General features: G+C 36.2%; 1 protein-coding gene across 8 annotated transcripts in view; it reads right to left on the bottom strand.

The window, feature by feature from the left end:
• The window catches only part of PKHD1 (PKHD1 ciliary IPT domain containing fibrocystin/polyductin), a 617,401-nt gene that overhangs the window by 413,767 nt on the left and 179,575 nt on the right, over positions 1–24,059 (bottom strand). For all 8 annotated transcript variants that reach the window (XM_007516520.3, XM_060190048.1, XM_060190049.1 and 5 more), the window contains one exon: positions 6,991–7,147. In XM_007516520.3, the coding sequence (XP_007516582.1) occupies positions 6,991–7,147 (157 nt within the window). The remainder of the gene's footprint in view (positions 1–6,990; positions 7,148–24,059) is intronic.

Genomic DNA, 24,059 nt, shown 5'->3' with positions numbered 1-24,059 from the left:
TATGCAACCTCTGCATCCCTGTAGATCTGAGCTCACATTCTGTGGTTGTCAGTAGGAATGTTCCAAGCTGCCCTAATATCAGGATTTATATATATTTATATCAATAAATTTTAATTCCTCAGATGTAGCACAGAGTATTTTTTCCATCCTCACTTCAGAGGATGGAACATTCTCTACCATTTTTGATCCATGTTGAGGGCAAGGTCTTATGGGGGCCCACAGAGGGGTCTATTGTGTTGTTCCTGATAGAGATGACCAGTAACAAAAGAAAGAGGGATTTACTCGAGGTCTAGGCCCTTCATGTCTGTTTGGGAATCTCAGGACTCCCCGAATAGGGCCCCAGAAGATGGGGTGGCCTTCTAGTGACTAAAGAGTCATCATTAAAGTATGCCAGTCTCTTGCCCTTATACAGCTTTTGCAGTCCTTGCTTTGATAAGGTTAGCTTTGGAGTAAGAGAACTGTAATTGGAAGTAGGTGAAAAGGGTGTCTAAGTGGATACTATTTCATTATGAACTTTATACTGACTCACTACAGAGGATTGTGTGCTTTTGCTTTCAGGTATATATTTTGCCCTAATTTATGGATACATGTGAACATATGCTCTATCTGATGGAACCTGGTTTATATCTAGGTTTTGAGACTTTGTTAGGAAGTGAACCTCAGCATGCTTCACTTCAGACTGTGTCCAGAGACATCAGGCATGGAATGTCAACCCTTCACCCTAATTACTCAGGTGAGACCTTTTCTTTCATAGTATTCTCTAATTCCATTCCAGGAGGTTCACTTCCTAAAACATGGTTCTATTGACATCAAGGCTAGTTTTGGTTTGCCTAACTGAAATGAACTAACTCCACAACCCCTGGAATACAAAAGATACATTAATAAGTTAATACATCTCTTTAAAATCTTCAAACTCTTCCCAGGTACTTGACTATCAACAGACAACAGTGGAAAAAGTCAGTCAAGGTGTTTGGTCCACAGGTAGTTCAATTATCTACTGATCTAGCTTGTTTTGTATGTAGAAGCAGCTACTCTCTGTAAAAATATAATTGCATCTTTATTCTGTTGTTCAACCATCTCTTTCTCAACCTCTTTCATCTAAAAGAAACAAGTAATGTTAACTGAGTGATTATTCTCATGCAGATCTTGTACTAGGAACTTTACAAACATGTGCAGATTTAATACTCAAATTATCCACGTATTTGGTGGTACACTGTAATAACACCATATAACAACATGCAGTCAAATGTTACCCATCACTGTTGCTGTTGCTACCACTATAACAGGCATTATTATCCTAACCAGGAGAACTCCAGGGCTATATAGAGACTGTGAAATTTGTCAAGGTCACAGAGCTAGGAAGAAACAGTACAAATTTAGACTCCATTCTTTCTGCCTCAAAAGCCTGCCAAGTATTTAACTGCATTCATATACACCAGTAGACCAAGAAATAGAAGATCACATTAAATGAAACCAGTGCACTATTAAGCAGCAATAGAAACTGGAAACAAGTTTCTGCTAAAGCACTTTAAAGCGATGGCATTGTAAGTAATAAGAGACAAAGAAAAAGTCTTCTTTTTTTGAAAAACCCATACCGAGAGAAAAGGGTTTCTTGAGTTCATCCTGCCTTAATTGACCCCTCACTAATCATTATCTCCAGGTCACTTCATGTCAAGTTGCTTGACCACCAACACAGAGAGAGATTCATCACTCCATTCAGAAAATATGAATGCTTCCCCAACTACACACACACAAGCCCAACATCCTTGCCCAAAATGCATAATGGCTCTGACAAGAGGGTAACATTCCTTCTTTATTATTATGGCTCATCATAATTATTTGGAGTAAAATAATAAATTTTAATTCAGCAATGTCTATGGCCCTTGGGCATCTTAACATAAAAGAGGAAAATGATATAATGAACAAAATCAAGCAATATGCCTATTTCCATCCCTGCTCATTAGTATTAATTGATTGGGTTAATTTCTTTTGTATTTAACAGTACTCCCTAAAAAATATTTTTTGAAAAAAGGAGAAAGAATGAAGGAATTAAAAAAAAGTAAAAGACCAAAATTGTAAATGTTCTTCTAATTAATGTGAGATATCAATCATTCTAGATGAATTTTATCTTAATGAATTTGTTGTCTTAATAGAGCTCAGAACTCAGTATATATATCATTATAAGTAACGGCAAAAACATTCTCTCTGGTGCAATTTTGCTATTGACTCAAAAATGTTTTGTAACTCCCTTCTGATGTATATGTTATACTTATCAGGAAATAAAAAGCCAAATCTATTTTATAGTTAGAAATATAAGTGTGGCACAGAGAACTCAAAGACTTCACAGAACCATTTATAGAAGTTTTAGTTTTCCTTATATAAAATTCCAGTCGATATATTAGAATATTGGCTTCCATTAGTAGAAAAATAATATACAGGAAGTATTATTTCCATACAGTTGTTCCAAATGCAGTTCTTAGGGGACCTAGTTTCACTTTTGTTTCGCAATAATCCTTTCAAAGTATGTACATAATTAACTCAGCAATATTCGGAAATTGTTGGGAAAATACTCTTGCTATATTACACAATGCTGTACTTGTTAAAGTTTTTTTTTTAATAAATCAGTGGGAGGGCAGGTGGTGGTGCACATGATTGAGCACACACATTATAGTGTGCAAAGATTCAAGTTCAAGTTCCTAGCCCCCCCCCCGAAGGGGGAAAAGTTTCTTGAGTTATGAAGCAGTGCTACAGGTGTCTTTCCATCTCTCTCTCCTTCTCTGTCTCCTGCTTCCCTCTCAATGTTTCTCTGTCTTATCCAATAATAAGTAAATAAATAAATAATATTTGAACATTGAAATAAATAAATCATTTTAGGGAGCTTGAATATTTTTTGTTTTATCTCAGCCCATAGTATTATTTTAAAAAAATTTAAATGTTTAATCCTGTAATTATAATAAAATTAACTCTGGAATTCTGTGAAAATTGTTATGGTTATCAGAAGGAAGAGAGGCTGGGGATTAGTGAAGGGTTCCATTTGATATGATGGCACAGGAACTCTGTTGCTGGCTGTGATGAGTTATAGACACATGTATATGGGTGCCAACTTCTACTCCTAAAATCATATATTGATGTAAACTGTTAAATCAATAAAGATTCAGTGTGAAAAAACTTTCACCTGACTTTTTTCTTCTTTAATTAATTTTATATTACAGAATTACATGTCAACAGAGGTTTAAATCCACTCCATTACCACCACCAGATCTTCACTCTCCCCACTGCAATCCACTACAGTTCCCCTAAGGTTGTAGACATGAGCCAACCATCATCTCTACAACTATCTGTCTACATTTATACATAGTTGCCCCTTTTTTTTTTTTCTGATTCAGTCCTCTCTTCCCCTCCAAGCCACTCATGACAACATAACTACCTCCATATGTTCTGCTCTTTTTCCTTCTCTCTCTCGGTGCTGATGGAGCTGGAGTCTGGAGTTCAGAGGCCTCTTAGCTTTACCCTATCATTTCTCCCGCACTGGGAGTATACATCAAGGTTGTTTTGGGAGCAGAAGACAGGAGTTCTGGATTCTGTAATTGCTTTTCTGCTGAGCATAGGCATTGACAGGTCAATCCATATCCCTAGCCTATTTCTATCTTTCCCTAGTGGACTATTTTTCAGATACCATGAATATATATGAAAAAGGTAGACAATAACAGATCTTTAGAAATTGAATTGCTATTGTTGGTGATGATAGTAATAATAATAATGATTCAATCTCCGTTCTGAATAGTCTTATTATCTTTCAGGTACTTCCATACATATTACAGACCACAAAAATCCATTAGAAGATTAGAGTTATATTGTAGCTAACTAATGTGTGAAGTTTAAAGTTCTTCATCAGTAAAGGTATTCTTTAAATGTCATTAAATAAATAAATAAATAACTTACCATTTTTTTTATTTCTAACAACTAATACATCTTTATACATTTCAGTGGCATATTACTATAGCAATTACAAAGTCATAAGGTTCCTGACTTTTTTCTACACTTCTCTTTCCCTTTCTTTCTTTTCATTTTTTTCTCTATTGGGGGATTAATAGTTCACAGCAATTATAGGTTCCTGAGGTTTTTCTACTCTTCTCTTTCCCTTTCTTTTTTATTTTCCTTTATTGGATGGATTAATAGTTTACAGTCAACAGTAAAATTCAGTAGTTTGTACATGTGTAACATTTATCAGTTTTCCACATAACAATTCAACCCCCTCTAGGTCCTACTCTGCCATCCTGTTGCAGGATTTGAACCCTGTCCCTCACCTCAGAGTTTTTTATTTTAGTGTAATATATCAAACACAGTCCAAGTTCTGCTTTATGTTTTTTCTTATTTTTCAACTTTTAAAAAGTATTATTAGTGGGGAGTCAGGCAATAGTGAAGCGGATTAAGCGCAGGTAGCACAAGGCACAAGGACCAGTGTAAGGATACCGGTTCAGGCCCTGGCTCCCCACCTGCACAGAAGTCACTTCACAGGCGGTGAAGCAGGTCTTCAGGTGTCTGTCTTTCTCTTCCCTGTCTTCCCCTCGTCTCTCCATTTCTCTCTATCCTATCCAACAATGACGACATCAACAACAACAACAATAACTACAACAATAAAACAACAAGGGCAACAAAAGGCAATAAATAAGATATTTTAAAAATTATTATTAGTGATTTAGTAATGGTCAACAAGACTGTGGTATAAGGGGTACAATTCATATAATTCCCACCACCATAGTGCCATATCCCATCCCCTCTATTGGAAGCTTCACTCTTTTTTATTTGCTGTACAGAAGTTTTTTAATTTGGTGTAATCCTTGGTAAGAAGAAAGAGAAAGATGCATTACAGTGTACAAGGACCCAGGTTCAAGCCCCTAGTTCCCACTTGCAGGGAGAAAACTTCACAAGTGGTGAGGCAAGTCTGCAGGAGTCTATCTGTCTCTTTCCTTTCCTGTCTCCCACTCCCCTCTCAATTTCTCTCTGTCTCTATCCAATAATAAAAATAAATAAAATAAATATTTTTAAAAAGAATTATTTTAAAAAAGAAAGAGAAAGATGAATATAGGATGATCTCACTCATAGACAGAAGTTGAAAAATATCATATCACCATGGTGCCAACCTGCCTTGACTGGGCAGAAGACCTTACCAATGTATCCTGGAACCCAACCTCCCCAGAGCCCTACCTCACTAGGGAAAGGTAGAGACAGGTTGGGGGTATGGATCGACCTGTCAATGACCAGATCCAATGGATAAGAAATTACATCACTCAGACCTTCCACCTTCTGTGCCCTATAGTGACTTTGGTTCATACTCCCAGATGCATAAGGAATAGGGAAGCTTCCAGTGGAGGAGATGGAACATGGCACTCTGATGGTGGGAACTGTATGAAATATACCACTATTATCCCACAATCTTGTCAACTATTAATAATAATAATAAGTTGAAAAATCAAAAACCACAAACCCTCTTCATCTTCAATCTCTGGCTCTATCCACACTATTTCTTGATGGAACATATTTCATAGAACACACTGGGATATCCAGAAACTCAGTTAAGCAAAACTCTTTGCTAAGAAACTTCTTCCAGATAGTATCAATGTAGATAAATATTTTGGGGTGCCTTAAGGGTAGCTCATCCTCCAGCAAAATTTAACTCCTGTGTAGAAAATCCTGCTTAGAAGTCTACAAAGAACATTTTTGTCTGAGCAGAGGTTTTAAGTATGTAGTTTTCTCCTGTCATATTATCTCATAAGTAATAGTTATCAACAAATTAGCCATTTCCATCACTATAGGCTACACAGACACATGCACAGAGGTAAATACATATGAACATACATACAAACATACATTCTACAAAGACAGGTCTAGTCCATGCTGATATGTTTTATTCCTAAAGGTTACCAACTACTTAACTGATTTGCTTGAAAATGTCTTGCTATAGGGTGTAGAAAAAAAAACTGCTCCCAGAATATAGAATGATAAACTCCTGTTCATTAAACTGATTCTATCTTTAAGAAAAAGACATTAGTTTAGTCTCCTGAATATAGTTTAGTTTCCCTCTTATAGCTGTCCTCTTACTTTAACAAGAACAAATAACCCTGTAAGCATTTAATATAAGTAACAGAATTTGGTGTAGAATTTTATAGATGCCCATAACTAATCACATTTCAAAGCAACTTTCATTTGCCAGTGAATAGAGTCATGTTGGTAACCATCCTTCATTACAGGCTACAGAAGTAGGCAATGACTTTTATTCTAATTTAGCTGATAAGAAAACAAGCACATAAAGAGCTGAAGTAACTGACTTAGTTACTTGGTGATATGGTGGAAGACTTAAAATTTGAATTTTTCAGGCTCTTCCAGCTTTCTATACCCTAGAGCTATGTGGCCAGTTTTGCAATAAGGAAGCCTATTTATTTGACTTTCCATGGGACCAGGAAGTCAAAAACCACAACAGGGTAAAAGCAGGAAGACATTGCTTTCTTGGCAGGGGATTTCAAAGGCAGCAGCATTAACCGATTTCAGAGCATTTTGCTATATTGTGGGGGTTGCCCTGCACAAGCATGACTACAAAGTGCTTGAATAAATAAGTATATTCTTTGAGAACACTATTAAGTTTTTACTTGGAAAAAAATTAAAATAACCAAGCTTTGTACTTATGAGTCAAAAGAAAGGACTTCCACTTTGAGCCTTCTGACCGCTACTTCTTTTTCATAACACAAATATCAGTTTTCTCAGAATTAACTCTAAACCAAGTGCTGAACTCACCTCAAAAGTTCTTCCTTTCTTGCTTCACATCAACAGAATTAGGACCTAAGTTGGGGAAGAAAGTGTCTTGCAGACACCTATCATGGGGAAATGAGAGGTTGTACCTATGTGTGAACAATACTATGAACCATTAACTCTCCAATAAAGTAGAAAAATTATATGTAATAATGTCACCACCCATTTTCAATTTCCACAAACCTTTCACATGCACCAAGTTGAGGATGCTGGTATTGGTGTCAAGGAGTAGCAGTTGACCACTCTCTACTGTGACATTGTCGCCATCTTGTGGCACTCTTTGAGGAAACCAGCTGTGAGTCTGGGACCATCTCCGGCAGAACTGAAAGGAAAAGTTGCCCTGGAAAACAGTTTTGATATTTGTTCTGTTTTAAAGCAGAATAGCATGAGTGATCAAAACAGAAAATTCCTGAACTAAAACTTATTTAATATACTTTTTAAGAATATTTCAATAAAATTAGTCATCAATTCTTCCTCATAGAGCTAACTCAAACAGAAAAGATACAAAAGCAGAATAATACTTGAATTGCCTCTGCACTTCACTTTTGGAATTCTGCAACAGTATGCTGGTAATGTTTTTTTATCTTTTTTTCTAGCACAGGCTTCCTTCCACCTAACAGATGGGGTCAATTCCATTTTTTATTTTCATAGGCATGTATTGAGTCTTGTACAAAAAGTCATAAATAGCCTGGAATAGAGAGAATTAAAATGTTCTGCTTGATGGGTGGCATTTTGCTTTATGTAATTGGTATCATTTTTCACTGGCTCTACTGCCAAGTATCTCTGCTTTATAGGAGCATTCCTCTTTCCAAGTGCTCAATTTGATTCTCCTATACTGCCTTTTTCATATTATTGGTGCCTTGCCCTCTGTACTTGTAAAAAGAAAGAAAGAAAAGAAAATACGGGCAATAGGCCAACTGACTTTTGATGACAGGCCTTAAATGAGAAAGGTAAGGGAACAAAATTGAAAAGATCCCAAAGAAGTAAATAGCTAGTCTTCATTCCCACCTCTGGTCTCCCTTTCAGAAATTTCAGCTTTCTTCTTCATTCATGGTCACACTAGAAATGTGTTTTTTCAAAGGATGTGAAAATAACAAAAAGTAGTATTTGGTTTATACAAAAACTGATAATACATCTGAACAGACTATATAGTGATAGAATTATAATTATGATAAATATAAGTAAATTGGATTAGCAAAGGTGAGTCCCTCAAAGTAATCATTCAACATATGTATGCCTACATCCACAGAGTTCTTTTTCCCACCCAGATTCTAAATATATGTAAAGTCTAGGTCCTATAAAAATGGCTGCCTAGAAGATTCTCTATGAAGTAATGGAGGCAGATGGGAGAACATCATTAAGAAAAGAAGATATGTTTATAATGCCAACAATTAACCTACATAAAGAATGGTGCCTGATGTATTTTTGAGAGGAAAAACTGAAATGTGTGTTTCTTGAAGACTAAAAAGAGTTATCAGAACATGCTAACTGCTGCAAGCTCAACAGTACTAAGGAGTTTAAATGGTGTGTCAACGAGCCTGACTTCCCTGGGCAGATGACCTAAACTATGTGTCCTGGAACTCTACCACCCCAGATCCCTACCTCACTAGGGCAAAGTAGAGGCAATTTGGCTTGCTGCTGGCCTCTACTTCCCCATCAATAATGTCCATATCAGAATTTTAAGATGTAAAATCTAGTAAAGTTTTATATACACCCTTAGTCGTAACCACTCAAAGGGCGTTATATAAGAAATAAAATACAGCTAAAATATAAGAGTATGAAGAAGTAATTAAACAAACTTGTGATAAACCTATAATAAATAAATTACTAAGATGCTAGCAGTAAACTAATTTCTAATATTGTGCTTAAATTGTTTAAAGAGCTTTAAATCGTACTAAAGAGATGATAATCATTTTATTGTTAAAAGGCCTTCCAAAATTATATAAAGATATATAAGCCAATTCTAATCATTGAGTTATCAATTCTAGTGAACTTCTAACTTGGTACAAGTACAAACCTTCACATGAAGAAGCAACTGCTCATATGGTAAGATCTTAATTTATAAAAAGTTCCCCTATATGTAGTCCAATTTCAGCTTATGTGACTTAACAACAATATTTGTCTCATTGTTTAATGTGTGCCTCTCTCCAAAGACCCATTCCTACTGCTATACCCATACCAATCTTAAAGGCTTACAAGCCTGTGTGGCAAATTGGCGTCACCCACATCCCACAGTTCGGCAGGCAAAAGTATGTCTTTGTAACTACAGATACATACTCCAAGATCATCTGGGCTACAGCCCAAACTGGTGTACCTTGTTTTACCATTATGGGCTTCCCTTTCAGATCAAAACTGATAATGGTCCTACAATTCAAAGCCTTTCACTCACTTTGGGGTATTATTCATACCACAGGTATTCCTTACAATCCACAAGGCCAAGGTATCCTCGAGAGCTCACCAAACCCTAAAAAATTAATTAATAAAACAAAAAGGGGGAATACACCCCTTGAATGTTCAGCTGGCCATGGCTCTTGCTACATTTAATATTTATAAAAATTCTGAAATAAACCCTATAGTTAGCCATTGGCAAGCTCCCCACTCCATCCCTGCTATACAGGTCAGATGGATGGACCCCTTAGATGGCCTTTGGAAGGGGCCAGACCTCCTGCTAACCATGGGAAGCGGATTTGCATGTGTTTTGAACTGCATGGAGGCCAGAAGAGAGGCATTTGTGTGGGATGCAGGTACTGAGGAGAAGCTTTCCTGCAATTACCTAGAAAATGTTAAAAAAAAAAAAAAAGTGGGCATGAACAGAAAAAGACAAGGAGAAGAAGTCAGAGGAAGCAAGAGCAAGAAGTACTAATAGAACTGAGTCTGAATGACTAAGCCATTGGGCAGAGTGCTAGGAAATAACATATTTAACAAGATCATGTGGAATTCTGGACTGAAACTAGATTGGAGGGGGCAAAAAAGATTGCAGGGCATCCTACTAGGTGCTCTCTTTCTTCTCCTTTTCCTTTTTGTTCCTCTTCTTCTCTTCCACCTCCTCTTTACCTTCATCCTCAAACTCTGCTCAACTTCTTCCTCCTCCACCTTCTTCTTTTCAAGTTCATGTATCTCAAGTCCTATACTCAACAAATGACTGAAGCCACAATGCCTTTTACCTCCTTGCTTACTTTACCAAGCATAATCAGCTCCATTATTATTCCATCCATTTTGTCCTAATCCATCCCATATTGTGAAGATGAGCTACATTAACAAAACAGAAAATGCCAAGTATTGATGAAGATATAGAGAGAAAGGAATCCAGTCACACTGTTGGAATCCAGTCACACTGCCAAGTATTGATGAAGATATATAGAGAAAGGAATCCAGTCACACTGTTGGGAATGTAAGCTGGCATACTCTATGGAAAACAGTAAGCCACCAATTTGTAGATGCTACTACAATTCCATCCTGACTCCTCTGGGCAGTCAACTAACTTCACCAGTGTGTCCTGAACTTCACCATTGTGTCACTTCTCCAGAGCCCTTCCCACTAGGGAAAGATAAAAATAGGTTGATGTATAAACTGGCCTGTCAACATCCATGTCCAATGAAGAAGCAATTACAGAAGCCAGAACTCCTGCCTGCTGCACCCCAAAAAGAATTTAGTGATACCTCCAGAGGGACAGGGAAGATAATCAGATGGTTCTGGGCCTTAGTTCCACCAGAACCCAAAATATTTGTCAACAGAAGTCTTTGATTTTATTTTATATTTATTTACTATTGGATAGAGACAGAAAGAAATTGAGAAGAGAGGAGGAGGCAGAGTGGGAAAGAGACAAGAGACACACGAGCAGACCTCCTTCACCTCTTGTGAAGCTTTCCCCCTCCAGGTAGGGACCAGGAGCTTGAACCTGTAATGTGTGCACTTAACCAGGTGTGCCACCACCTGGCCCCTGAAATCTTTGATTTTATACCATCACTGAAAATAAATTAAATCTGGAAAACACCAGAGGAAGTCAGGCACTCTTTCACTTATCTGAGAGGGAAGAGAAAGAAGAAAGGACACTCAGAAATTGGTCTAGGTGTGACTTAGAAATGAAGAAATGTTACACATGTGCAAACTATTGTATTTTACTACTGACTGTAAACCATTAAGCTCCCAATAAATAATTTTTTAAAAAAGAAAAAAAAGAATTATACCCCTGGTATCTTACAATCTTGTCAATCATTATTAAATCACAAATAAAAATTAAAAAGAAATAGGAAATCTTTAATGGAAGGGATGGGATACAGAACTATGGTGGTAGTAATTAGAGGGGGTTGAATTGTTATGTGGAAAACTGAGAAATGTTACACATGTATAAACTTCTGTATTTTACTGTTGACTATAAACCATTAATCCCCCAACAAAGAAAAAATTCAAAAAAAATAATAAATCATGTGTCAAATTGTGTAGTGGTGGAGTCAGGTGGGACTTCCTACCTCAGGACATTTACTCATTGTAACCCAAAAATATATGTATGACTTACTTCATATTTCATTCAAGTCTATGCTCAAACAACACCCATCCCATGCCTCATTAAAGTAGCACTTCTAATCTCTTCCTTTCTCCTGCAGGATAAATAATTCTTCTTTTGTTTTTGTTATGGTGCAAAGAGCAAGGACCAGCATAAGGATCCCAGTTCCCGCCCTAGCTCCCTACTTGCAGGGGGGGTCACTTCACAAGTGGTGAAGCAGGTCTGCAGATGCCTATCTTTCTCTCCCCCTCTGTTTTCCCCTCTCTTGATTTCTCTCTGTCCTATCCAATAACAACAGCAATAAACAACAAGAGCAACAAAAGGGAAAAAAAAAATAGCCTCCAGGAGCATTCGTAGTGGATTCATAGTGCAGGCACCAAGCCCCAGCAATAACCCTGTAGGTAAAAAAAAAAAAAAAAGCCCATATATATATATGTATATATATGAATCAGAGCATTGCTCTTATATGCAATGTCAGGGATCAAACTTAGGATCTCATGCTTGATAGTCCAGCACTTAATCCTCTGGTCCACCTCCCAGACCATTATATCATTTCCTTTTTTTTAATATTTATTTATCCCTTTTTGTTGTTCTTGTTGTCATCATTTCTTAAATAAATCATTAACCTGTTAATAGTATGCCTGCCATCTATAGATAAGTGCACACACACACACACACACACACACACACACACACATACCTTCTTAAAGCAATACCTGAGCAAATCAGTAACAAAAATCTATAATACTTAAAAAATGCATAGCCTGTAGGTTTCACAAGCCATTGGGTTTCCCAGAAGACTTCACATACCTTCTGAGTTTTTACACTCTACTGAGCAATGCTAATTGTATCCAAATTATGACCTGTGGCTCAGATTCAGTATCCCTGTGAAATTTTCTACCAATTTTTTTCTTTAGCTTTAATACCACAACATCAAAGCTTCATCCAATCTGGTAGGGCCAGATTTAAACCCAAGTCCCAGGCATGGCAAAGCAGGTGCTCTATTCAGGTCAGCTACTTTTCCAGCCAATGTTTCAGATTTTAAAAAGAACACATAGGAGGTAGGCAGTAGTGAACCTAGTTGAGCATACACATTGTTATGTGTAAGGCCCCAGCTCCCCACCTACAAGGGGGATGATTCTCTATCTCCTTTCCTCTCAACTTCTCTCTCTCTTATCAAATAAAAACAGAAAGAGAGGAAGAAAGAAGGAAGGAAGGAAGGAAAGAAAGAAGAAGGAGGGAGGGAGGGAGGAAGGCCAAGGAAGTGTGAACTTGGTGCAAGCACCAAGCCCAAGCACTACCCAAGCACTAAGCCTGGTAGTAAAAAAAAAAAAAAAAGAAGAAGAAGAAGAAGAAGAAGAAAAGAAAAGGAAGAAAGAAAGAAAGAAAGAAAGGAAGGAAGGAAGAAAGGGGAAAAAAAAAAAGGTTATGGGGTCAGGTGGTGGCACACCTGGTTGAGTGCACATATTGTAATGTGTAAGGACCCAGGTTCGAGTCACAGGTCCCCACCTGCAGGGTGAAAGCTTTGCAAGTGGTGAAGCAGTGTTGCAGGTGACTCTCTGTCTCTCTCCCTCTATATCACCCCTTCCCTCTCCATTTATGGCTGTCTCTATCCAATAAATATAGATAATTTAAAAAATTATTATCAAAAAAAGCTAATCAACTTCTCCTGTGCCCACCCTTCTCTCTAGCAAAAGAAAGGTATATTGAGATATATAATATTTTGTTGAGACTTTGTGCTTCAATGCAAAAACAAGGCTCCATAAAAACTTTTAATAAAGTATAATTATCTAACAACTAACAAAGGAAGTAGAACAATATCTCTCCATGATCTAATGCTGTTGGTGAAATCATCCATTTAAAAAGACTTTAAATGTTACATCACATGCAGTCTGCCATACCAATTTCAGTTCTCCTGTGTTTTCATAGTTTACACACTGATAGTCTTTCCAAGGTAATACTTCTGAAACAGTGGGAATGGGTCACTATACAATATCCTTATCATCCAATCCTTATCACTTTGATTCAATCAAGCAAAAAAGGAAAACTTTGATAGCATTGATGAAAAGACTTAGCAAAATATTCAAAGACCTCTCAACTGAATGCAATACTTCTGGTAAAGTAAACTCTGGGCCATTAGTACATCCTGAAGGTCAATGTAGATTTCACTCCCAATGAATACAAGCTCTTTTCACTATAGCTCCCAGGGTACTCAACTTTAAATTTAATTTTCTCCTTTGTGATAAACAAATCACTCAGGTACATTTTTCAGCTGAAGAAACCATTTCCCTATGGGAACATAAGGGTAGATATGGAAATAGAGACATAAAAACTCTTCAGAACAATTACATCCCCATCTCTACCTCAGTACACATAACCTCAAATCAGCCACCAACCACCACAAAAAAAAGTGAAACTTTTCTGCCTGAGCTCAGAAACTTATGCAATTTGATTTCTCCTTATCCCATGTCAGTACTTCTGTGAACTTCAGTGAATGTGCAGTGTCTGCAAATCTTACATGTCACCTTAAATGTACTTGCGACACCACTAGAGTTATCTTGAAAGAAGCCATTGATCAGCAAGCAGGAACACCAGGCAAAGAAAAGATCTATTTACAAGCTAGTATGTTCTGAGTTCTGGTAGTTGAGGATATAGAGTAAGAGAATCTCTCTACTCACATTCTCACCTGGATGACAAAGGCAAGGAAGAACTTTTTTTACCTCCCACCAGAATGCCTTCTTCAGCAAGCAAACCCCAGAAATAGGAAAAGACAGTTCTTCTCTGTAAAGAACACTCTCCATCCCTACTCTGCTTTATTTTCATCAAGGCATTCATCATGACAAAAACACTGAGTCTTTTGTTCATCACCAGTCCACTCCCAACAGAATGTAAGCGTCGCTGGTTATATTCTTGGTTAGTTATCATCTGCTTCCCCACTCCCTATAACAATGCCTAGCCTTTAATCAAGTACCTGCTAAAATGTCTTTAAATAAATGAGTGACTATTTCTTACTTGGGTACATAGTCACTATGCTATCATTTTAAGTATTACTTTTAGTATGGAAATGATTCAGCATATAAAGCACCTGCTTTATAAATATTAGGTCAAATATTTGGTACCCTTCACACCACACATGACCAGAATGGCATCCTAGTTTCCCACACTCATCAAATCAAAGCAACATGTAATTTTAATTACTAAAAGAACTTGATGTGAAGCTTCATTTTTTACATTTTTTGAGGGGTGGCCTTTTACATAGAGGTATTTTTTAAAAACACAAAATTTATTTATGTTCCCTTTTGTGACTGCCTTCATTATTTTATGCATACCTTTTCATTCTGATGAAGACATTTTTACATGTACTTACTTGTAGTGTTTTACATTCATTGCATGCTAAACTTTAACCAATTTGGAATTTGCTACTGGGAAGTTTGGAATGTTTGTTTTCTCTCAGTACCCCCCACCTTCACACAATTTATGAAATAGTATTTGATGTCTCAACTAATAGTATAGCTATGGTAATAACTGCATTCCACTGTTGGGTGATATTAAACTTGTTATCTGATTAAAAAATATCCCAAGTCTCTCATTATGAACTGAGACAGAGTTATCGCTCTCAGATACATATGGACATATCTTTGTTCTTAATGTGCTCATACTATCACTGAGAAAAATAAAAACCAAATACATGATTAATATAAAGTGCTATCAGTTTAATAACTTATGGCATAACCAAGTTAGTATTGTAATTCAATAGATTACATAACTAACTTTGGTAAAGGCTGTTTTCCAAGTGAAGTCTAGCAGACTGAATCACCTTTTCTTCTTTAATCTGGACACTATAGATAGTTAGAAAAAAAAAGCAGATAATCCAACTGATTATGAAACAGAAGAAAAATATTATTGTGTTAAAATAAAAAAAGTCAGTCATCTACAAACCCAGGATTATGAGTAGGGCCCCTGACCTATAATCTAATAACTCTTTAGGGAACAAAAAGGAAATTAAATTAGTTTGGCATAATTTGTTCTTACTGAGCTCATGTTGGTTCTAAGTGATCACTTTCTTTCTTGGTGCTTAAAACCCTCATGATTATGAGATAACATGAGAAAGTCCTTGCATACTGGCCAGCATATTGGCTGCTCAAAGAAATGTCAATAATACCTTTTGCCAAAAATTTGTTCCCAATTCAAATTCACCTTTCTTTACTTGTTAGAAAACTGGAAAGCTTACTAACTAATTTTTTAGTGCTATATTCCATAATTTCTTAAAGAGTAATGATGTTAACTCAATGCTTCATACAAATAATTTTAAACTATCAAATATCAGAAGATTAATGTAGTCTCTTCAGCTGGATCTTCAAATCTTTTTTTTTTAAGATTTTATTTATTTATGAGAAAGACAGGAGGAGAGAGAAAGAACCAGACATCACTCTGGCACATGTGCTGCCGGGGATCAAACTTGGGACTCCATACTAAAGAGTACAAAGCTTTATCACTGCGCCACCTCCTGGATCACTCTTCAAATCTTCTCTAACCACCTTTCTTCTGAATTTTAAGCCTGAAGATCATTCTACTTGGTGGAGAAAATCATTATCATGATAGTTGAGGATTACTGATTGTCTCTAATGTTTTAGAGACAGTGATAGGCATTTTATTTACAAAGTAAAGTCTTCATTACTTAAAAAAGCACATACTACTCAATCCACTTAAAACTCATTTTTCTTTTAAAAAATGAATGGAGGTTCGAACCCCGGCTCCCCACGTGCAGGGGAGTTGCTTCACAGGCTGTGAAGCAGGTCTGCAGGTGTCTATCTTTCTCTCCTCCTCTCTGTCTTCCCCTCCCTCTCTCCATTTCTCTCTGTCCTATCCAACAATGACAACAACAATAATAACTACAACAATAAAACAACAAGGGCAACAAAAGGGAATAAATAAATAAAATAAATATTTTTAAAAAATGAATGGAAATAGTTAACCCTTATTGAGTATACTCAGGTATTATCTTATTTAATAATCACAGTTGTTTTTTCAACATTTATCTTTTCTGAAGCTGCGAATCAGATGGAGAACTAAATTCAGTAAAATCTACTGAGTATCCACTAGACACTAGTCCACTCATAAAACAAGTTAGTAACTTCATGGAGCCTATATTTTAGGCAGATGACAGTTAATCATAGAAAGCATATGATGATTGCTAAAAAGTAAAAGTAGGATAAAGTGGACCAACAAAGCCAGAGTGAAAAGAACTCTTTTATATGGAATGATTAAAAGCTGTACATATGCTAACTAATTGGAGCAGAGAAGTGGAGTGTGATTGTGAGGCTTGTTGGGGCAGAGAGTTGAGCTGAGAGAGCTCTGACAAGGAGGTTAGTCCTGGAGAAGGAATGTTTCATAGCTACCCAGCTCATACAGTGTGATATTTGTTTTTCCCACTATGTGAAGATCTCAGTTACATCATGTGCCAAAGACAAAGAACCAAGTAAAATAATCAGTGGTCTATAATAAGGTCAACAAATTACAGCCCAAATTTATCTTATGACATGGCATTAATCATTCATTTATATGTTGTTTATAGTTGTTTTCAATGTGTTATAGAGACTTTAGGACCCACAAAATCTAAAATATAAACTATTTTATCTTTGTAGAAAAAAAAATTACTGAGAGGTTAGGCAGTGGTACAACTGGTAATGGGTATGAGTTACCATGCAGCAGGAACTGGATTATAGCCCTTGGCCCCCACCTGCATGAAGGAAGCTTCACAAGGGGTGAAGCAGTGCTGTGGGAATATCTATCTCTTTCTCTCTCTCTCTCTCTCTCTTTCTGACTCTCTCTCTCTCTCTCTCCTCTCTCCCTCTATTTCTGTCTTTACCATAATTGGTTTTAAAATGGAAAAAAATGAACACAAGAGCAGTGGATTCATCCTAAATGCAGGCACTGAGCCCCTAGCTATAAACTTGACAACAAAATTAAAAAGAGGTGGGGAGAAATTTTCCAATGCATATCAGTATAGACTGATATTTCCAAGTACTATCACATGTTCAGTACAATAGATCTATTTCCCACCAATATAAAAGTATATTCCAAATGGATTTTCTATAAAAAAGTAAATAATATATGAATAAATCTAATAAATTAATAGTATGGAATAAAATGTATAGCACTATAAATTGAAATCTAACATGCAAAATATTTTAGTAAAGAATAGATATATATACAATGAGAGACTGGAAACTGGTTCAATTCTTCTCATTTTCCAGCAACAAGCTATGCCACTGAAGCTACAGGGAATTTAAAATATAGGTAAGTCTATCTGTGAGGAGTGTGTGGGTAACACATATACACATGTACACATTCACACATACAGCCAAATCAGAAGACTGACAGATACATGCAAGCCTTTTCCACAGAACTGACACCCTGCCATTTAGCCAGAGAGCCCAGAGCACATGTTTCTGTTCCCAGTCAGTAGTAAGAGACAAGGTTAACATTTTAAGTGATGGACTACAGCGTGTTATTTCCCCATGCAATGGACCCGTGACTGCAATGCTTTAGAAAACACTTAATTTCAGTGATTGAATACACGGGAGCACACTTTCCTAGCTATGAACCTTTGACAGCTCCTCAGTTTCATTCACCAGGGGAACCTTTTTTTTCCCATTTTACACCTGAAGGGAAGCAAAATGAATATGTGGTGGCAGTGTGAAAAAGAAGAAGCTAAGAGAATGAAAGCCAGCTTACAAGTATCAGTATATTTTACAATAGAAGTATTCACTGCCATCTGCTCTAATTACATTTAATGTTTGGGCTACCATCTTCATACAATAGAAATAATGATCTCCTTAAGGGCAAAAAAAAATTTTTTTGTTGTTTTACAGAAACAAACAAAAGTTGATTAGACTTTGCTCCCAGGCTAAAAAAAAAAAAAAAAAAAAAGCATCAAATTACTTTGCAGTGAACAATCTATTAGGGAAGAGGGTAAGTCTCCAATTAACAAACAGGGATCCTTAGTGTTTCGCTCCTCCATTCTCCTTTACCCACTTCTCCTGAGGTGTCTTACCCATAGTTCATAGCAGACAAGGAACTAAGCATGTTTCTGAGTCTAAGGTTACTCTATACCAACTCCCTGTGTTTGGAACAGAACCAGACACAGCTAAGTTTCCTCTCAATCTTCTTAAGGCTTCAGATATGCCTCTGCTTTAAGAAATACTTAGTATAGAGACAATTGGCCTACAAAAAGTAAAGATGCCCTCATTGCATGAGTTCCTGAGAAGCCAGCTCAGAAATAAACCTCCATAGGAAGCTGAAGCTTATGGTCTCAATTAAAGCATTCAGGAACTTAAGTGAGACAGACATGGCCCATCCTTTGGTTTTCCAGAACCAAAAACTAAATGAAACAGAATCCAGGTAGACATGGACCAGTTCACCACAATGATTATTACAATCTTGTTTTTCACAAAGGGTGTGCCTAGACCCCATCTCATATCTGCTAATTCAGTCAGGCTACTATATAAAATATGATTCTGAGATATCCCCAAGATTCCTGCTTTCTAATGTATATGCCCTACACCCAATCCTCTTTAGTTATCAGAGTCAGTAGATATGATGGAACTATCACTCCCAGATTAGGTTAAATCATTTGGCAATAATCAAGAAATTATGAGGTATAATTCAGTTCAAAAGCCATCTGATTTAGTATTAATCAAGATGTAGGTAATATTAACCTACTTAATAATCCCTTGAAAGCAAGTAAGTGCCATTTAACCGAGAGTAGCAGATTTCCCGTTATCATGAGTCCCATGTGACTAAGGCACAGAGGAATCACTGTTTATTAAAAATAGTCCCCAGTCAACAGTCAATAAGAAGACAGGTATCTCATTCTGAAGGTGAAAGGAACTAACGTCCACATGATCTTGGAAGATCTCCAAATCCAAATGAGAATGCAGTCAAGTTTAGGCTTATAAGACTTTGAGCAGAAGGTGAAGGATAGATAGCATAATGGTTAAGCAAACAGACTCTCATGCCTGAGGCTCCAATGTCCCAGGTCCAATCCCCCGCACCACCATAACCTAGAATGGAACAGTGTTCTGTAAATAAATAAATAAATAAATAAATAAAGACTTTGAGCATAGAACATAATTATTCTTTGTCCAGACTTAATGATTCTCAGAAACTATCAGATAAGAAATAGGCATTGTTCTAATTCACTAAGGTTGTGACTATTTGCATACAAAAACTGTATTAAAGTAACATTAGTTTACAGCTAGATAAAGGTTTCAGGTTTACAGCAATATAATTTGGCACCTATATACACTGCATTATGATCTCTATCAAAAGTCTAGCTTCCTTCTACCACCATACAACACATTCCCCTTCATCCAAGTTGCCTAAGCCCCATTTATATGTACCCAATGATTACCACCAAAAGTCCAGTTTCCATCTACTGCCGAATAATTGTGTTATGCAGTAATAGAAAATGAACAAGCTACTATAATGACTTCCTTGGAGGTAATTTTTCCCATAAACCATGTTTGTAGCTAGGTTTCCCTCCTATCATTGAAATTATTGCTCAAAAGAGTAAAATAACAGGGTCAAACAAAGAAGGTCAGATACTTCTCACTATATCAAACACTTCATGAGTTGCGGCCTGGTTACAGCCCCATCATCACATGAGAGGTGCTATGGAAACAAAGGAAGTTCTGGTCCTGTGGTGTCTCTATGTATCTATCTATCTCTCACTGTAAAAGTAGCTTGGAGCTGTGAAATCATAGATGTGTGAGACTCAATTTCCAAAAAAATAAAAATAAAAGTGACTCCATAAACACAGGTAGTACAACATAGAATATTTTGATTTACGATGTCGACATATTTAAAGTATGAGGAAAAAGCCAGGCACGCGGCCTGGTGGTGGTATGCCTGGTTGAGCACACATGTTATAGTGAGCAAGGACCCAGGTTTAGGCCCCCAGTCCCCACCTGCAGGGGGAAAGCTCCACAAGCAGTGAAGTAGGGCTGTAGCTTGCTCTCTCTCTCTCTCTCTCTCTCTCTCTCACTCTCCCTCCCCGCCTCCCTCTCAATTTCTGACTGTCTCTATCCAATAAATAAATAAAGATAATAAAAAATTTAAATAAAAAGAGAAAGAGAGCGAGTCAGGTATCACTCTGATACATGGACTAACAAGGACTGAACTTAGGACCTCATGACTGAGAACTGAGCACTGCATCCACGACACCTCCTCCCAAATAGCCATAACTTTCACATATTCAGTAAAGCTAAGACTATTAGAATTAAACAGAAAATGGTCTAAAGGACTGCTATGTATTCTTTAGACTCAACTTAAGTTGAAGAAATGCAAATTCTTACTGATCCTGAACACAGCCAAGACATATGTCCTTGGGGAAATACTATAAAGTATTAAGAGCCTATATTCTGACTCAACTTCTGAGAATGGCATTTGAAAGTAATTATTATTAATAGCTCTACTCTGACTCACATTGCTTCCTGAGGAGAGAGAAGGATCTGACATTTTTGCACTAAATAAAATAAAATAAAGCATGTTTTTCAAGTGCAAATCAAGCATAGAAACCAGAGAAACTCATCCTGTACCTGGTATCTTCATTAGTTTTCATTGAAAAACATTGTTCTTATCCTTTAAGCTTCAGAGCAGAGATTAATATACTTTTTTTGGAGAGAACAAAGGAAGTGAATGTTAATTTAGATTTTCAGATCTTTTTATATCAAAGCACCATCATATTTTATCATTAAGCATTCATGCATGCATTGTCTGGTATTTGATGATGCAGAGGTTATTCATTTTAAGGTTAATGCCACAAAAATATCAGTCCTACTTAAGGAATAAGGAAACAGAAAGATTAGACAATGTGTTTCTGAACTAGGATGAAATCTAAAGAATCTAGAATTTAGGGAAATTTCTTCTGAAAATTCAAAGTGCAGCTTTCCAAAGTGCAGGTGTCTTTCTTATGTATATACATTGTGTTGATTAAAGTCATCACTTTCATCTTTGTGAACATTCACTACTGAGTGCTTACTAAGAATTGGCTTTGTGTTGCCTACCCCTGTCCTTACAAATGCCTAATTGAATTTTTAAGCTCTTGAAACCTTGTTTTAAATGCATTGTCCCCTTTAGTTCAAACACATCCGCCACACATTGTCCCTTTTCTGCCAAGCCCTACTTATGGGTTCCAGATGCAATGAATCATCTACTGACTTGAGCGACATTAGAGGTAAACACCAAGTTTTAAATGTAGAGATAATTGAATAACACCAACTACCAGTAACAGCAGTCCAGGCAAAGGAGGAAATAGACCCAGAGATTTCAGATAGGACAGTCTGATGGAAACCCTCCACTCTTAGGATCAAAACCACATGCCATTTTGACAATATGGGAAAAGTACCTGCATTTTTTCCCCTAATTTTCATAGAGTAAGCAGGGATGGCAAGCATGTAATTTTATTTAAGTGTCCCCATGATAAAAATAATAAAAAAACACAGGAAATTCAACTACCACCACATATATATTTACATATATGTGTAATATACATATATATATGACTTAATGTAGATTAAGTTATATGGGAATATATACCCTATATGAGAATATATACCCCTATATACATCCCTACTTGTGGGTGTGTATATATATATATATATATATATATATATATATATATATATATATATATTAAGTTATATGGATATTTATAAGATTAAGTTATATGGGAATATATACCCAATATGTATATGAGAATATATATATATATATCCCTATATGTGTGAATATATATAAATATATATTTATATAAATATGTATTTAATCTGCATTAAATTGTTTTAAATACATGTCTCATTTATTGCTTTGACTGCTGATAAATAAAATATATGCATTTTGCTTTCTAGTAAATTCTTCAGAGAAAATCAAAGCAATTTTTTCCAAAACCCTTTCAAAAAATCATAAAGCTCAATATGACTTCCAGATACCAAATTGTACTTTAATCATTTGCTTTATGGTTGGTCACCTGGAATTCATTGCATATAATGCACATAACATATAAACATGGGTATATAACATATACACAAAAGTTTATACAAGCACTTGAAAAAATTTCCTTATTATGTGTCTCCAAAGGCAGAAAACTCAGAACCCTTGGCAAACACTAAACAATCTGCAGGCATAGTTATCACCCAAGAAGCTCCTCAAAGTTTGAATGTTTAAAATCCGCAAAGACCTACATGAAACAATCCTTAAAGTGGCAGTAAACCTATAGGAACTCAAGACTGAACTAATTCAGTAGCACTGGAAATTGATCAAAGGCTACACCACCTCTCACAGCAAATGCAAATGCCTTTGACATAATTCTCATTTGAGGTGAGAAGATAGCTCACCCAGCAGACCTGGGTGTGTGAAGCCCTGGGTTCCAATTCCAACACAGAGGCAGCTCCATGGATAGGGGAGCAGTACTGTACTACCTCTCAATCTCTCTATTTTCTCATTTTCTGTCTCTCTAAATAATATTAATAATATCAAAACTCTTCCAATTTTAGAGTAGTACGTACCCCTTGCTGAAAATCAATTCCTAAACATGATAAACTTTTGCCATAAGAAAATAGAAAGTTCTTAGTTCTCCCATTTCCCAGATAGAAACACAATAACTCCCTCAAAGTCCCTCTATTGCTTTAGAATTAATAAAAACATGTCTATCTGGGACCCAAGAGGTGGCACAGTGAGTAATTTACTAGAAAGTAAGAGGTCCTGAGTTCAACCCTTGCATCCCAAGTGCCAAAGTGATACTGTAGTTCCCTTCTTTTCTCTCTCTTTCTTTCTCTCTCTCCCATATATATATATATATATATATATATATATATATATATATATATATATATGTCATAGGTATATATATATATATATATATATATCTTCAGATACATGTTTGATTTTCTTCTCATACTTAATGTATTTTAATAAATATGAAAAATATAAATATATTTTAAAGAAAAAATAACTATTTTTCTATATAGATGTACATTTTTATCACTTGATTTAGGGAATGTTATTTATAGGATTGTTTTCACAGGTTTTACTTTATCACTTCATTTGGCAGGGGTGCTAGTGGTTTATGGAATAGTTGTCGACACACAAGTACAATTTCTCATCTCAATGTGAAAGCTATCTGAAAAACACTCTCATCCACAACTTAAGTCTTTTTTCATCATCATACACTAGAACCCTCAAATTCTGTTCATCCTTTTTTGCCCCTCCTTCCTGAGTTCTTTGCTGAAATATGCCACACTTAGTCCAAGTTTTATTTTATGCTTTCCCATTCTGTCCTTGTTTCTATTATTATTATTATTTATGCTTTATTATATTTATTTGATAGAGACATCCAGAAATCAAGAGGAAGTGGGGATACAGAGAAGAAGAGTGACAGAGATAGACACCTGTGGCACTGCTTCACTACTTGTAAAGCTTTTCCTCATGCAACAGAGGACAAGGGGCTTGAACCTGGGTCCTTGCACATTGTAACGTGCATTCAACTTGATGTACCACCACCCAACCCCTGTTCTTGTTTCTTAAGTTCCACCTATAGCTAAGATCATACTGTATTTGCCCTTCTCTTTTTCACTTACTCCACTTAACATGATTATTTCAAATTTCATTCATGATGAAGCAAAGGATGTAACTTCACCATTTTTAACAACTGAATAGTATTTTGTTGTGTATATATACAACTTTC

Source organism: Erinaceus europaeus, chromosome 4, assembly GCF_950295315.1.
Source record: "Erinaceus europaeus chromosome 4, mEriEur2.1, whole genome shotgun sequence".
Taxonomy (NCBI): Eukaryota; Metazoa; Chordata; class Mammalia; order Eulipotyphla; family Erinaceidae; genus Erinaceus; species Erinaceus europaeus.
The sequence above is the reverse complement of the archived record's forward strand: the minus strand, read 5'-3'. Positions and strand labels throughout refer to the sequence as shown.